This window comes from Eptatretus burgeri, chromosome 17, assembly GCF_056783735.1.
Source record: "Eptatretus burgeri isolate ZD-2024b chromosome 17, Ebu_testis_v1, whole genome shotgun sequence".
NCBI lineage: Eukaryota > Metazoa > Chordata > Myxini > Myxiniformes > Myxinidae > Eptatretus > Eptatretus burgeri.
Genome location: NC_140977.1, coordinates 3834876 through 3853204, shown reverse-complemented (window position 1 = coordinate 3853204; position 18329 = coordinate 3834876). Strand labels below are relative to the sequence as shown.

The 18329-nt window shown below is 43.1% G+C and overlaps 1 protein-coding gene across 1 annotated transcript in view; it reads left to right on the top strand.

The window, feature by feature from the left end:
- Window positions 1-18329, top strand: part of LOC147009134 (uncharacterized) — a 99520-nt gene that overhangs the window by 32337 nt on the left and 48854 nt on the right. The window contains exons 6-7 of the mRNA XM_085862983.1: window positions 1995-2123; window positions 7810-9253. Coding sequence (XP_085719109.1) covers window positions 1995-2123; window positions 7810-9253 — 1573 coding nt within the window. The remainder of the gene's footprint in view (window positions 1-1994; window positions 2124-7809; window positions 9254-18329) is intronic.

Genomic DNA, 18329 nt, shown 5'->3' with positions numbered 1-18329 from the left:
TATATATATATATATTAATCTTCTTCTCCAGAACGACTCGACAGATTGAGGTGAAACTTCACACACCCGTTCCCCAAGACATGCATGTACAATTTTGTGAATGACTAATTGATAGGTCACATAGTTTGGTGGCCATATTGAATTTACCCTAAAACCTACAAGAATCTTCTTCTCAAGAACGGCTGCACAGATCGAGGGGAAAGTTCACACACATTTTCTACAAGACGAGAGGATACAAGTTTGTTAATGAATAATTGATAGATCACATGGTTTGGCAGCCATATTGAATTGAAGGGAAATATTAAATAATGTTTTCTCTGGAACTGCTGTATCGATCAACATCACACTTAAAAATTATGATCTAGTATGCATGGGGAATGTATGTTTTAAAATTCAGCCCAATCGGCCACCAGAATTATTTAATCATTTGAATCTGAGACCTTTTAGAATTTTTTTTTTGAATAAGGCTCACGTGGCTGTGGCTGTTTGTGTTTGAGGTTACAGGAGTAGCAATTCAATTGATACTGATGATGGCCCCAGGAAAAAGGGTCATCTGTGTACATAATAAATAGATGGAACGTGGCCTGTTCCTCGGTCCATAACTTGTGAAGCCCACGTCGTAGAGAAACGTGTGGGGCCTCATTAGACTCAGGGGAATCCCGCTTTACCCTCTGCACCCATGGTGTCAACATTTATAACTTTGTGTTCAGGTTATTTAAACACCAGTTCATTTGTACCATCTATGTATTCAGGAAAAAGGGCTAACTGCTTACGTAAAAAAATTGATTGAATGCGGCGTGTTACTCGGTCCATAACTCATCAATGCCACATAGTAGAGAGTCATGTGTGGGGCTTCGTATTACTCAGGGGAGTTCCGGTTTACCCTGTGGACCCATGGTGTCAACATTTATAACTTTGTGTTCAGGTTATTTAAACACCAGTTCATTTGTACCATCTATGTATTCAGGAAAAAGGGCTAACTGCTTACGTAAAAAAATTGATTGAATGCGGCGTGTTACTCGGTCCATAACTCATCAATGCCACATAGTAGAGAGTCATGTGTGGGGCTTCGTATTACTCAGGGGAGTTCCGGTTTACCCTGTGGACCCACGGTGACATTTCCCGCACATTTATTTCTTCGTGTTCAGGTAATTTAAATGCCAAATCATTTGTTACCGATGATGTGCTCAGGAAAAAGGGCTAACTGCATACATAATAAATAGATTGAACACTTCGTGTTACTCGGTCCTTAACTCGTCAATCCTGTGTTGTATCAAAGTAGGGTTGGATCACAGCCGGACGTCTTGGAACCCGGTCATCACTGCCAGCAGTTATAAAGTGGCAGTTCTAGTTGTTATTGATCTTCTTGTGATGACAGAGGTCTCAAAATCTGGATTATTTCCTTATTTTTCCATTTCCATTTCATATGTTTTTTATTGTTCACTAGTAGGGGTACCCAACATTGTCCAGTGCTGTTCTAATCCTGTTGGAATTTTGAAGAAATCAAATTTTGTTTTGTGTTTTTTTTTTTTTGTGCGACACTAAAACACTTCCCTATACCCACTGAGACATGCAGTCGCGGATCATTTAATATTACCTTTCACGTAGCTACAAAGGCTTAGGCAATATGGAACAATTTAAAAATTTTTTTTAACCTAAAATGCATCACCGGCACTCACTAATGAACCTCTGACAATTTGAAGATCTGTTTTCGGCCATCTCTGAGAAAAATGGCAAAACACACACACACACACACACACACACACACACACACACACACACACACACACACACACACACACACACACACACACACACACACACACACACACACACACACACACACATCTCTCTTGGTGTGTAGAATGTTATTTGGAAAAAAAAAAGTGCATGTTTTACTTGAAGTAGAATATCATTTTAATTGCCAAACTTCTTGTGTATTCTGATGAAGGTCTGACAATTTCATTTAAATTCTTTTTTTTATTCATTTCCAGTAAAGATGGAAAATCTTCAAAGTGATGTGCATCAGAGTTCCCACGATGGTTTAAGCAATGAGTGGGTAAAGCAGGAACCTTGTGATTCTCTTCCCAGGGATATGAAGAATGCCCCTCAGCTGTTTGAAGGTAAGCAGAGCCACCCACAGAACACACGTCACAGTTCCACTTGCTTTGTTTGTTTAACGATGAAATTCCACAGAACACACAGCACTCTTCTCCTTGCTTTGCTCGCTGAACGATTAAATGCTTAAATTCCACGTCACACTGTCATAAATTACTAACACTTCAATATCAGTTGAGTTTATGAGGATAAGTCCAAATTTGAAAAATCAGTTCTGATGTCAAGCCATTGAAAACTGAAAGTACGTTCATGATTATTACATAAGCCTACAAAAGGTAATTGTATTCCATTCAGTATCTTTCGACGTACAAAACCTTCCGCTCGAGTGCAATTTTTATGCATTCCCGTGGAACTGACTGTGCATTCCAAGACATCATGTTTTTGGTTGTCATTAATTAAGGGATCCAGTGAACATATTTGGATTGATTCCATGCTGCGTTTGTCTTACCTGATGGTGCCTCCCCATTGACTTTGAGGGCTGTGCCTCTCCCATCAAGGATGAGAGACATTGTGCAATCGAGTTGAACTGTGTACAGGCCAGTGTATATACACGCATGTCTGCTTGACATTATACATATTACGTATATGCACACGTTACACGTGACATATTGCACATGTAAAATACGCACATATTATACATGTCACATGACATGCACACATATATATATATATATACAAATATTATACACACACACACACATGGAGGTGGATACTTTAAGACCTGGTAATTCCCCGTTCCATCTCATGAAAACCCACGTGTGGCGGTAGCAGTTAACACCAGCAACTATTGATGCGCACACACTTGCACAATATATATATATATATATATATATATATATATATATATATATATATATATATATATATATATATATATATATATATATATATATATACATGCACATTATACGTTGCACGTGTACAGTGTACACATTATATACACACACACACTGAGAGATGTGTGGACAACTCATGCATGACAAAATGATCCTATCAAGTGTGGACATTGCAAACAAAGCATTGCGTCCGGACATGGTACTCAAACACAAAAAGAAAAAGTCAACATTGTTGATCGAGGTTTCATTTCCTAATGACTTTGGACTAAATGCTCCAGAAATCAGGAAAATGACCAAATATCAGGATCTGAAAAATGAGGCCAAGCGCCTCACATCTTCGCGATTTTTCATGGGCATTTTTACGGTGTTTTTTTGCAGGCGTATTCATGGTTTTTCGCAGGAATTTTGATTTTCCCTCATGAATCACGAACCGCCGGGAACCTATCCCCCCGTTTTCCATTGAAACAATGCCTCACTATTTGCGGATTTGCTGTTTTCAGCATTTTCCAGCAACATATCCCCATGAATAGTGGGGTCCGACAGTACTTAAAAATAATTCCTGGGAATATCACTCCAAACGAGCTACAAGTGGAGGCTGTCAGAGGTTCAGTGAAGATTTTGAAATGAACCCTGGGAACGAGGCCATGAGAATGAAACTTCACAGTTTGGTTCATGAATCACGATCCTTTACCAAAAAATAGGAGATGGAGATTTTGAGTTCTTGGGGAAGTCCCTCCCACCTCCTGAAACCTGCAAATGGAGATAACAACCGACGAGAAGACACACACACACACACACACACACGCACCTTAACACATGGAGAGATACACACACACTCTGAGAGATGCAGTGTATGTGTATAAAATAGTGTAATGGACTCATGATGATGCGAGACTGCTGGAGAGTGTACTCCCAATACTCGTCGAGTGGAGGCAAAACTGCCACGATGTGGTTTTGTCTTATTGAATTTAACTAGGTGGCTGTTTTAGCATGCGCGGTCACTTTAATGGGGGTATTGAGTTCCGCAAGAGGATGAAATTGCGGCTCAAAATGCACAGCACTCGCACTCATTATAAAAGCAACACAGTTTGAATCCAGGTGATGGGGACACGGGAAGCGAAATAGTAATGAAAAGAAACCGAGATGAGTAAACCGCATGGCATTGATTATTTCCACAGCTATCTTAATGCTTCCTCAACACAAGAAAGCTCAATCGGGGACACAGGACGAAAGAAAATGACTGTGTGTGTGTGTGGCTTTCCTGGAGGGCAAGAGGCACGACCTGGCTGTCCCAGTCTGGTCTCGTCATTTGCTGTCTGTTGAAGCACTGCTCTGGCAGGGTTTTTGGTCTTGCTGTGTGCGGTTCTCCTGATCGCTATTCCAGGCTGTTCATTCCGTGCTGATGGCTATAACACTCGCTCAATTGGATGTGGGTGTCTCAGTTGTGTGAATCGATAGTCCTGGCTAAGTGGCAGGAGGTAGTTGTTAGTATGCCGAAAGCCATTAGTAAACTGGATCATGATTATTTTCCTTCACTCCTTTTTGCTGAAGAGATTGATGCTGATAGTTGTACCACACTAACTCTATCTTTGCTAAAGTTTCCTGAACCCTTGCACTTGTACTGTACTTGGAAAGTGAAATCACTGAAGATTAACTTGGATCTGCTCACTCTGGTTTGTCCTTTGGAAAGCCCCCTACTTTGGATGGTTTTCCTTTGGCATTTCACATTTTTTGTGGCATTCTTAGTCTGGAGCTGCTGTAAGTGCTGCATGAAAGTCTCCTTGCTGGTGAATTTCCTTAAAGTTATATGCATGCTGTCACTTGATTGTTGCCTTTATAAAAAGGCAAAACTGAACTTCTTGTAAACTAGTATCCAGTGACACTGCATTCTACAAATTTTAAGGTAACTGGGAAAATAACATGTCCCCAATGATGGGAAAAGCAAGCAAAAGTCCCCAGTGATGGGGAAAAGTTTGTTAATATGTGAATTTTAAAAAGTTTAATTGTGTTTCACTCTTGGTTTCACCGAGAGCCAAAGCTCTGAGCGAGTTATACCGCCCACCGTAAAATAGTGGTGCAACATCGGGCGGTGGAGGTTTATTGTTTTTTGAAAAAGAGGGCAAAATATCCCGCTTGTAAACTAAAATGTAGCATCTATATATTAATACTGAAGGACCAATTTTGTGCTCCTCCTTGCGGTCGCGTCACGTTTTTCTCGGTACTGTTACCTGGACTGAAAGAAACTTCGTACCTGTAAGAGTGCATCGCACATAGTGGCAATAGTCAACTTTCAACTCTGAAGCAGAATAAACACTTTTCGTTGAGACGGGGATGAGGAGTGAAGAGGCGGAGATGGGGGATGAAGAGACGGGGGCGAGGAGTGAAGAGGCGGGGGTCAAGGTAAGCAAATTATTGGGCAGGGGTAAGCAAATTGAAAGCAGGAAACAGGGGAGAAATGGGGCAGGGGATGAGTGGGCGGGGGCTGGGTGTGAGGGGGTGGACAGAGGGGCGGGGGCCGGGGGGCAAGTGGGGCGGGGAATCAAGAGACGGGGGGGGCGGGGAGTGAAGGGTTGCGGCCGGGGTAATAAAATTTTTGGGCGGGGGTAAGCAAATTGAAGGCGGGGGGTGAGAGGCGGGGGGAATGGGGCAGGGGCTGGGAATGAGTAGGCGGGGGCAAGCACGCCCTGTCCAGTCCATGTCCCTCGAGTGTGGGTGAGCTGGTGAAGGTGGTTGAATGAACGGAATCTGTCTGTGACGGGGTTTCGGCGAGTCAACATTACTACTGCCTGTTCTGCCATCATTTCAAAAGTTAATATTGAGCTTTTCAAACGCAGCGCGGGAAGCGGCCGCTGTAAACGGGAGACAGATGAATGGATGCACAGACAACGCAATTACACACCCCGGTTCGCAATATATGTGTATATACATATATATACATATATATATATATATATATATATATATATATATATATATATATATATATATATATATATATATTAGACGACGTCCCTCTCAAGGGACTTCAATGCAGAAAGAGACAATTTGGCCCATCAAGCCTGCACAATGGTTGCCAATATATGACAGTTTTTTTTCCCTGCGCTCGCGAAGCGAAAAGCGGGGTTAAGAGATCCATAGCGTACGTACGTAAGTCGTATGTTATATATGTCTGCATTTTATTAAGAGTGTACATCGAAAAAAGCATTCAGCGGATGAAATTGAAACTTCACCACATCTTATATGACCATGTGATGCAGCTGTCACTCTTTTGAGGTCAACATGGGTGAACATAGGCCAATTTTCTAATGTACTCAATTTTCATCCAATTGACTTGAAATGTGAACAGGATTTTCATGAAAATGGCCATCATGTGTCACATGGTCTGGCAGCCATATTGGATCTTAGGGAAAATCTGAGAAAATCTTCGAAGGTGAAACCGCTTAACTGAACAATGCAAAATTTAACTAATTGATGAACTACCCATGGGAAATATGGTTTGATAAAGATTACGTCATTGGTCACATGGTCTGGCAGCCATATTGGATCAAAGAAAAAACAAACAAACCAGAGTTGGCTCGCACCAAGTCCTTCTCAAGACTGCACGGGGTATGTATTCTTTGAATACCATGTCATTTTCAATAGTTGCTTAGATGGTTTAAGACTCCGTTGCATAAAACGAGAAGAAAATCGGACGAATATTGATGTTTTAAAAGCAAAAAACGCATTTTCATAGATGTTTCTGGTCGGGCGTGATGTGGGCGGAGGAGGGAGGAGAGATATGGGGGGGGCAGGAGGGACAGAGAAGAGCAAGAGAAGAGGAGGGACAGAGTAGGGGGTGGGAGGAGAGGTGGTGGAGGGCGGAGGGGGGGGGGAATTCTGTCGTAACAAAAACTTTTGAAATACTATATAGGACCCCTTTGAAAGCTCTTCACAGCTGTAGGGAGTGGGGGGAGGAGGGAGAGGGTGGGAGTTGCATCATAACAACTGAAAGCTTTTTAAATACGATATACAGGACCCAGATCTCTTCTAATTTCATGGAGAACACCTCAAGGAACCTCTAAACACCTCGAGAAACCTCTAAATACCTCAATGGGCCTCAAGCAATGAGATGTGTACATGCTATATAGGACCCCTTTGAAAGCCCTTTGCAGCCTCTGAGAGAGGGGGGAGACGAGAGATGGGGAGAGGAGAGAGGAGGGGTGGGGTGTTATGCTGTAACTACTTTAAAGCTTTTGAAATATATTATAGGACCCCAGGTTGGGAGGGGGGGAGAAGTGGGAGGGCAGAGTGGGTGAGGGGGGAGATGGTAAGGGGGGATTGAAAGTGGGGGGAAGGGATGAGAGGGACAGTGGAGGGAGAGGAAATAGAGTGGAGGAGGGAGAAGTGAGTGGAGGCGGGAGGAGTAGAGGAGAGTGGGGTGGAGGAGGAAGAGGGAAGAAGGGGGGAGAGGGTTAAGGTCTTAAAGTCACGTTTTATATAACATGGAATTTCCATGGGACCCTGCTGGTGTTTTATAATAATGAGAGAGAGACAGAGAGAGATATATAGATAGATAGATTGAATGTGGCAGATTGTGCACATCTCTGGTATACTTTGGTGTCTTTTGTAAATTATGCCTTAAATTTTTCATTTCAACCAGGGAAAGCACAAAGACAGAACAACCAAGTTAGTTATTGGTAAGATTCTACTTTCTGCCTTTCATGGAATGCTTCATATGTAGATTCTGCCTTTTGACAGATGAGCACAAACATTGGATCTGTTTAAGATTGAAATAGAGTACATTATGCATCTTGTTGATGTTGCATGTTTCACAGCAATGGTGATTTATTGATCATTTTCTGAATTGTTTTTGCAGAGAATCAATGGAAAATGGTTTCTTCTTCCAAGTCAAGTTCCAAATTGTTTGACACAGAACTTTCTTTGAATCAGCACACAATACAGACTTCTCATCAGGAAGTTGATGAATATAGCAGTGAACTGACCAAAAGCAACAACTGCATTACCACATTCAAGAAAACTGAGAGTCACGAGAAACTGCACAAATGTTCTGTTTGCAAGAAAACGTTTAGTTCATTAAAATCTTTAAAGAGATGTCAAGCAATACACAAACGTGAGATGCCATACAAGTGTGCTGTGTGCAGCAAGGAATTTTATTGGTTATCATCTTTCAAATGTCATCAAGTGAAACATACAGGGGAAAAGCCTTATAAATGTCCTGTATGCAGCAAGGATTTTGCACGTTCATCATATTTACAAACTCATCTTAAGATACACACGGGAGAGAAGCCATACAAGTGTTCTTTGTGCAATAAGGCGTTTGCTGTTGCTTCACGTCTGAGAAAACATAAAAGAATACACACGCGAGAGAAGCCTTTCAAGTGTTCTTTGTGTAATGATATGTTTGCTCGTGCTTCACGTTTGAAAACGCATCAAATAATGCACACGGGAGAGAATCCATTGAAGTGTCCTTTGTGCAACAAGGTGTTTGCTCGTCCTTCACGTTTAAGAACCCATCAAACAATACACACAGGAGAGAAATCTTTTAAGTGTTCTTTGTGCAATAAGGCATTTGCTCTTGCTTCCCGTTTGAGAAAACATAAAAGGATACACACACAAGAGAAAGCTTTCAAGTGTTCTTTGTGCAACAAGACTTTTGCTTATTCTTCACGTTTGAGAACACATCAAACAATTCATACAGGAGAGAAACCCTTCAAGTGTTCTTTGTGCAACAAGACATTTGCTCTTGATCTACGTTTGAGAAAGCATAAAAGAATACACACACGAGAGAAGACCTTCAAGTGTTCTACGTGCAACAAGGCGTTTGCTTATGCTTCATCACTACATGTACATAAAAGAATACACACGGGAGAGAAGCCTTTCCAGTGTTCTATGTGCAGCAAGGCCTATGTGTGTTCTTCATCTCTACATGCACATAAAATACTCCACACAAAAGAGAAACTTTTCAAGTGTTCTGTGTGCAATAAGGATTTTCCCAATATCTCATCATTGAAAACACATCAACGAATACACACAGGAGAGAAACCCTACAATTGTTCATTGTGTCGTAAGGCATTTGCGTCATCTTCATCTCTGTGTGTACATAACAGAATACACACAGGAGAGAAACCTTTCAAGTGTTCACAATGTGGGAAGGCATTTAATCAGTCAGCAAATTTACGTCAACATCACAGAATCCACACGGGAGAGAAACCCTTTAAGTGTTCTGTGTGCAGTGAGGTATTTGCTTATTCATCATATTTACGTTGTCATCGAAACATTCATCTGGAAGAGAAACCCTAAAAGTGTTCCTTCTGCAACAAGACATTTGCGCATTCAACAACTTTACGTAACATCAGAAAACTCACTCAGGAAAGAATCCATACATGTGCTCTATCTGCAACAACTTTACTACTTCATCATTTTTATGTATACATCAAATAATACACACTACAGAGATGCAATCATTGAAATTGTTCATTGAAAACGTGGACAGAGTGCTCATGTACGACTTGACTATCCCATCAAATGTGAACATAGAAAACAAAGCTTTGCGACTGGATTGCCAAACATGTTGTCAGTACCGTGACATTGGTCAAAATAACATGGAAACAAGCAAAATGACGAAGTACCAGGATCTGAAAAATTAAGTCATGAGGACCTTGAAGCTGAAGTGTAGACATTCTACCAGTGATAGTTGAAAATGACGAAGATCATCATGTAGATCTTAAAAACCACGTCGAGGAATATTACGACAAACTACAGGCGGAGGCTGTCCTGGGTTCAGTGATGATTCTGAAACGAACCCTCAGAACAAAACATCACAACTTGGTCCATGAAAGATAATCCTTTACTGAAATAAAGGTGGATACTTTGAGTCCTGGGAGTACTCCATTCCCCTTTCTGAATCTCCTAAATGGAGTTTACAACGTGAGAAGCCAACTTATAGTTTTGTGTGCATCACGAAATGTGCTTACTCAACACATTTATAGAGACACGGAAAAACAACTGGAACGATACTCAGGAGAGCGCATACCTCTGCGAAGCCAAACAGTTTATGTTTTGTATCCCACTGAAAGGCCAGATCTGCATCCGGAACATTAATTTTTGTCACCCACCAAAATCTAATTGGCTTGTTCTTGTCATCGAACCAACTCATCCACCAAGTTTTGTTGTAATCCGTCCATAACTTTTTGAGATATCCTGCTTTTTATCATTTTTTGGTCCCATCTCTCAATGATGAAGAATCGCTTAAAAAGTTCCTGTATCCGGATCTGGATCTTCACCAAAATCAAATCAATTCGTCATTGTCACACATCCAAACTCCACCAAATTTTGTCCGAATCTGTCCATACGTTTGGAGATATCCTGCTCACAGACAGACAGACAAACAATTGCAAAGGGGTGAAAACATAGCCTCCCTCCACCTTTGGTGGCGGAAGCAATAAATATACATTGATAAATGGGAGAATGGCAGAAGAGGAGGTATATTCAGAAAACGAAGAAATCAGATGAGTGATCCCCCGCAGCCTGAGTGTTTTAGCAAGCCACCAAATTCACCTCCACCTCCTGACATTTCTGAATCTACCCAGAAGGTTGGGATAACTTGTTGGCATTGTGGTGGTAATCATCAAGCTTTCCAATGTCGGTATAGGAATTATCCTGTGACAACAGTGGTAAGTGGGGACACTTGAAGTGTCGTTGTTCTTGATTCAAGTCGAAGAACTTGTCTCCTGCTTATCAAGTTGGGGTGAACGCTGATGCAGCCAATGATGGGTCACAGAGCACAGCCTGTAGCCGAGAATCAAGTGAGGAACTTTATGAGGTTTTCTGTGTTGGAACAGGAACTCCGATGCTCCAATTATAGTTGATGTAACAATCGATAAGAACCCGGTGAGGATGGAAGTTGATACCGGCGCTTCCAGATCAATTATGAGCGAGAGCAAGTTCACCTCCATCTACCCTCCGAGAAAGGTTCCTGCACTCCAGCCTATATCTACTGACTTGAGAACATACACCAAGGAGGTGGTTCCTGTAGTTGGCTCAGCTAACATAACTGTAGGATATGGAAACAGCACTCATGTCATACCACGACTGATAGTGCATGGAGAAGGACCAACCCTCTTAGGCCGATATTGTTTATGACTAATCAGACTTAATTGGAGTGACGTAAACAGTCTCCAACTGTGATGCTGAATACGACACCGTGCTCAACAAGTACTCTGGCCTGTTCAGTGATGGCGTTGGCACCTTTGCAAGGCCCAAAGTGAGAATTCATGTTTCTGCAGATACTCAGCCATTGTTCCATAAGGCGAGACCTGTGCCCTACATGATGCGATCAATGATCAAATGTGAACTTGACCACCTGCAGAGTGAGGGCATCATCTCACCAGTCGAGTACTCCGACTGGGCAGCACCTATCATTCCAATACTCAAAGCAGATGGAACAGTGTGCATTTGTGTGGACTACAAAACGACGATCAACCGCTATTCAAAGCTGGATGGCTACCCTTTGCCCAAAGCAGAGGATCTGTTCACCACTCTCATGGGTGGCCAGACATTCACTAAGCTTGACTTGACCAATGCCTATTGTCAAGTGGAACTGGATGATAATTCCAAGCCCTATACGTGCATCAACACTCATCGAGGACTCGACATGTACAACAGATGCCCATTTGGCATACGGCTCTGCTGCACCAATCTTCCAACGCAAGATGGAGACATGATTGAAAACTGTACCAAAGACAGTCGTATTTCAGGACGACATAATAGTGACTCTCAAGTCACAACATGAACACCTTGAGAACCAAAACAAAGTCCTCAATCAGCTGTCACAAGCTGGGTTACGTCAAAGGCGTGAGAAGTGTACCTTTATGGCACATGAAGTTGAATACCTGGGTCATCAAATCTCCTGTCAAGGCATTTTTCCCTCTCTGAGTAAAGTTGAAGCAATTGCGAATGCATCGATGCCACAAAATATTTCAGAACTTCGTGCATTCCTGGGTATGTTGACCTACTGTGGTAATTCCCTGCCTCAACTCAGCACAACCATCGAGCCTCTGCATCTTCTCCTCAGAAAAGGTGTTGTCTAGAAATGGGAAGCTGCCCAAACAAGAACGTTCAAGGCCTCTAAAACCATGCTGTCCTCCTCGCCGTTACTTGTCCATTACGACCCATCCAAGGAACTTCTTCTCAGTTGTGATACCTCTTCATATGGCACTGGGTGTGTGTTGTTGCAAACAAATGGAATTGTGTCAGATACTGTTCGTAATGCACGCACAACGTTGCTATGCTCAAGTAGAACGAGAGGCGTTACCGTGGGTCTGGGGCACCTTAAAGATGCACCAATATGTCTTCGGAAGACATATTACCATTGAGACTGATCGCAAACCCTTGTTAGGTCTCCTGGGAGAAACAGAGCCATTCTGCCCACATCATCATGTCGTGTTCAATGTTGGGCGTGACCCTTGTCGGTTGTGACTATTCATTGGTTTACCGCCAGGGTAAGGAAATGTACTGTGCTGACATGCTCATTCGCTTGCCGCTTCTCGTAACCATCCCACAACCTCCACAATCTGGTGATATCATTCATCTCATGGCTAACGTCATTCACGATGAGGCGCCCGTAACCGCAAAGCAGATTGCTTGTGGACTCCAAATGGATTGAAACTCTCGTGGTGCCATCCTCATCCTCTGCTGTAACAATTGAAGCTCGATGTGCCATGTTCGCGCAACATGGTATTCCAAACTCCATTGTAGCAGATAACGGATCGTCATTTACGAGTTCAGAGTTTCAGAACTTTTGTTAAATGAAAGGCATTAAGTACTACACATCTGCCCCGTACAAACCTGCCAGTGATGGTCAAGCCGAACGTGCTGTTCAGATCATCAAGAATGGTCTTTGCTGCATCAAGGAAGGCTCCATTCAATCTCGTCTAGCTCATGTGTTGCTCAACTACCGCACCAGACCACATCAAACCACCGGTCGCTCACCTGCCAAGCTTCTGATGGGTTGTGAATTAACAACACGGTTATCATTAGTGCACCCGGACGTAACGGTCAAGGTCGAGAATAACAAGTATCAACAGAAACCTAATCACGACCAAACGTCTGTATACCGCAACTTCTCGATCAATGATCCTGTTTACGTGTTGAACTCCGGATCTGGAACCAAGTGGTTACCTGCCATCATCGTCAATAACACTGGTGAAATGATGTTTCTTGTGAAGTTGTGTGATGGTAGATGTACATGTAAACATGTTGACCAACTCAGGTGACGTCATGGGGAGCCAAACATTGAACCGGCTCAAGTGCCTTTGTCACCCACTCCTGTATCAACACCACCTTTGTTTGAACCTGAGGTGTTTCCTCATGAAAGCTTTTCACCCATCAATGTACCTGAACTCCTTCCTGACCCTGCACCCATTATTGAGAAACCCACAGCAGTTGCAAGGACAGCCCTCCACTAGCCCCTAGAAGATCAGCTTGTGTCTGGAAGCGTCCTGAGCATCTTGATTTGTAAATTTTAAAAAGGGAGGGGGGGGATGAGATGTATCAGTAGTTTATTGATAATGCATGCATACATGGGTGCACTGGGGTGTGGTTAAACAGCCATGTGACCCGCCCATGTTCCGATTCTGTGCTGTGCTGTGTTGTGTTGTGCCTGTGTCCGAATTAAACCTGTTGTTTCCACTTCAGAGCCTTCGTCCCTGTCTATTGAGTACATTGCATTAACTACTAACGCTGATAAAGACGCCAGAATAGATTGCTAAAGTATAAATCGGGAGATCGCTAAAACACCAAATTGCACGCCGTCGTCTTCTTCGCGTTTTTTTCACCAGCCCAGCACAATAAAGGCTGAAGCGATTCCAATGATACTAATTTCGAACAGTTTTCGATGTACGCTCAATCTGCGCTTCATCAAATGGTCATGTAACATGTGGTAAAGTTTAAATTTCCTCCTTTGAACAGTTTTCGATGTACGCCCTTCACAAAATACAGACACGTACGTACGTACACAAACGATTGCTTAACCCCACTCTTCGCTTCATGAGCATGGGCCAACAACAGGAAAGGTGACGCTGTATATGGATGAATTAAAGCTCTTCACACTCAATTTGAAGAACAACTAAAACTCTTAAAACACTACTCCAGGGACATTGAAATGGAATTTGGCCGAGTTAAATGTGCAGAGCACATTCGTACAGGGTAAACCAACGAAAAGGGACAATATAAATATCGACCGAAGAACAGCAATCCAGGATCGAAAAAAAAATGAAGCATCATACAAATACCTCTGAGTGTAAGAGGGTCACCAAATATGTCGCAAAATAATACCCACAACAACGGTCTGTGTTTCTCATCATTCTGCTCTACCTATTCCAGGTGTGTTTGATGTGCCCACTCTCTGCTCCACTTTAGAGGAGGCCCATACTTGACTGCTGCTCCACATGCAGTTTGCCATTCGTTCTGGCTGTAATGAAGTCATGGTTGTGGTGGACGACATGAATGTGATGGCTCTACTTACATACTATCGTGCCTGGGGGGGGGGGGGCAGATATACCTTCTCCGTGGCAGCAAAGAGGCACGACGTCTGGTTATGTCGAGCACATTGGTAACATTCTTGGTGCATCAGTTGCCAATTCCATGTGTGGAGTACACGCGTTCACCGGGTGTGACTTCACCTCAGCATTCACAAGTTAAGGCAAGCTCAAAGCCCTCAAACTTGTCCAAAAGGAGGTACAATATCAGCAAGTGTTCTCCTTGCTGGGGTCAGAGTGGGAGCTGAGTGAGGACCAATTCAAACTTATTGAGGAATTCACGTGCCGGATGTATTCCGTACGCACGTCAATCACCTGTGTGAAGAAGCTGTGCTATTCTCTCAACACAGCCAAGCAGGGGAACCTGTGAGCCAAGTCAGGCAGCCTAACGCCACCTGACAAGCATCTTTGTCAGAATTGTATGTGAGTGAATTCCATCACAGCCATCTGGAGGTGGTGGAGTGAGGAAGATGCAGATATGTGTCTTCTCCTGTCGGATATGTTTGGCAGATAGAAGGGGTTTGCCTGGCATATGTATGGATGACATGTCAGCCAGCACCACCTGATGTTCTTCACATGATTTTCTGTGACTGCAAGGATAAATGTGTGGCCCCTTCCTGTCCCTGTGCGGCTGCTGGTATTGCATGCATTGAAGCGCACAAACAACAGGACTCTGGTCACTTCCAGGAAGTCAAGGAAGTCCCTGGTGAAGATGATGAGGATGATGACATGTGATAAGCAGCTTAATTGCTGAGAGATTCTATCTCAACACAAGCAGGGTACCTGGACAAAAAATATTGAGGAGAAACGTTGAGAAAAATTGCTTGGGAGAAAAACTGAAATGGGGGAGTCGGAGAGTTAGAGGGCCGGTGGGGTGAGAGAATCGTCGGGGTGGGGGGATATTGGAGGATCCTGTGGGGGGGGGGGCAGGAGAGCCGGTGGTCTGAAGGCTGAGTGGGGAGGGGGGCAGGAGAACCAGGAAGGCAGGGAGGGTGACAGTTGAACCATATCAACAACCATTGAACTCCACAATTCTGAGGGGGTGGTAAAAAGGCCTCAAACTCCAGCCATAGAGCCTTTACACTCAAACGCAAACACCCCGGCAGTTTGTAGTCAAAATTAATTGCTGAAACTCTTGAAAATAACAAAACTACAAATGAATATAACTAATTCGAACACTCGGTAAGTCCAGCCGTTCTTACTGTAATAATTCCCTTATGATAATTTATACATCATAACCTCGAGTTGTCTGTGCTGTGAACGCATGTAAACGTTAATAACCATGTTGTATAGCTTCACTTTCTGCACAACACTACGGTATTTGTGTTCGCTTTACCCATTTGTTAAAACGTTCCCTCATATTTACTTTCGGGAAGTTAAGTTTGTGGTCGTTAAGTATCAAAATAGTGAATTATTATGCTTAAATTATATTAAAGCAATTACAATACCAACAAGATGGTATTCATAGAATACGTACCACATGCAGTCTTGAGAAGGACTTGGTGTGAGCCAACTCTTCTGGCATCAAATTTATAATTGCATCTATCTACCAGGGTGAGCCATAAGCCTCAGGAGTAATAACACATTAGAATAATAACGGTAATACATAATAACAGGACTAACATGCAAAAAGCAAAGATGAAGTCATCAGAAGGACCCCGAACAAGCAAAAGGCAAAGATGGAATCACCAGAAAGAACCTGGATAGGATTTGGGTTTCAGCTACTACCGCTCTACCCTCAAACTCATTTAGGCACAACCAAGTGAGCCTTATTCAAAAAGAACCCAGATAAAAAAAATTAATAATTCTGGCTGCCAGACTATGTATCCGACGAGGTCGAAATTTAAAACATATATTCCCCATCCCTACTGGATCTCAATTGCCAAGTTTCACATCAATCGATAAGCGGTTCAAGAGAAATATTTTTTTCTGAAGATCAATGCAATATGGCTGCCAGATCTTGTGACATCAATAATTGGTGAACACACTGGTATCTCCAAGGCTTGGAGAACGTGTGTGAAGTTTACCCTCGATCTGTCCAGCCATTATTAAGGAGGTTTTGTAAAGGTTTTGGGGGTAAATCCAATATGGTTGCCAAACCATGTGACATAATGTTCTTCATGGATAGGCGGTCATACCTGTAAAGTTTTGTCTCGATCTGTTCAGCTGTTATGCAGATTTTTGAAGGTTTAAAAAAAAAAGGCTGCCAAACCATGTGACTGATGACATCATCCAAATTTTTTTTCTGTTGACCAATTTATCCCAAGACGACCCTCAGAAATTTTCATATTGATCGGATGTAGCATTCTGTGCAATTATGACATCATAACGAAGGCACCTTAAAAAAAAATTTAATTATACTTATTTCCCATGGGACAGGAGCCAAGTTTCAATCTATGGTGAAAATGTTGTGTCAATCCAACAGGTGGTTACAGAGAAAAGGGAATAACAAAATGCAGACACATAGTTCAATGTATGCACGTACGCAACAGATTGCTTAACCCCAGTTTTCACTTCGTGAACCAGGCTAAAAACTAAACTTAAGGGAAGCTACAATCAGGGTTAAACAGGACATCATGATTTAAGGCATGACGTAATATGAAACTTTCAACCAATCAGAGCCGGAGACGTCAACCTCACGCCCACAAACCAGCACAATGCACTGTAGTTTGGAATTTAATTTGTGATATCATTAAAGGTCATTAAAAAAAACAACAAATAGCCCATGTTCACCATGGCCTCAAACTTGGTTCATGTGCCAAGTTTTCTGGCAATTGGCCCGGCAGTTTTGGCGTGATTGGTGTCACACACAGACAGAAACACACAGAAAAATGACATTTATTTATTAGACTAGCAAATACTCGTCGCTTCGCTGACTAATACTGAAGGAGGGAGGGAGAAAAAGAGGGGGGGAGAGGGAGAGACAGGTGGGGGAGAGAGTGCGGGGAGAGTGAAGAGGTGGAGGGGAAAGTAGAGAGCAGGGAGGGGGAGCGAGGAGGGGTGGGTGAAGGGAAGACAGTGTGAGGTGAGAGGAAGGGAAGGCAGACGTGCGGTGGAGCGTTAATTCCGATTCATACCATCTTATCAAAATGATTCTGCAAAGAATAACAGTGAAGATGGAAACAAAATAATGTCTGAAATCCATTTTCTACCGGTGATACGATAAACACAGCCCAGAGACAAACTCCCGTCCATAGACAAACTCCTGCCCGGACAAGTCCGGAGACAAACTCCCGTCCAAACATAAATACTGCCCAGATGCATCCAGAGATAAACACCGCCCGGCGAACGCAACTGGAGCCAAGCCGGCTGGAGACAAACACTACTCGGACACATCCGGACACAAACACCATCCAGACATAACCACCGTCCAGATATGTCCAGAGACAGACAGACAGAGAGAGAGTGAGAGAGGAGATGCGATAGTAGGGTACTGCACTGTATTGGGAGGGGGTGGAGCAATAATGGGACAAAGAGAGACAGAGAGAGAGAGAGAGAGGGGTGGGGGTAGGTCAGGTATGGGAGCATGTGCCAGAGCAGCGCTTCGCTGCATCCACTTTCCACCGGTACTCCAGGGGCCTCCGTCTGGCCATCCCCCAGGCAGATGCCTGGCCCATCCCAATCTCCTTGAGATGATGGTCAACCTGCTGCAACCATGAGGCACGTGGTCTGCTCATTGGCCTACTCCACTCATGAGACTCCCTCGTTGAGAGAATCTGGTGAGCAGGATCAGTGTCAGGAAAACGAGCCACATGTCCATACAGCCGCTACTGACGTTCACGGACTATACAGGTAAGAAATCTCATTTGAGTCTCTCTCAGCAACCATTCATTGGACA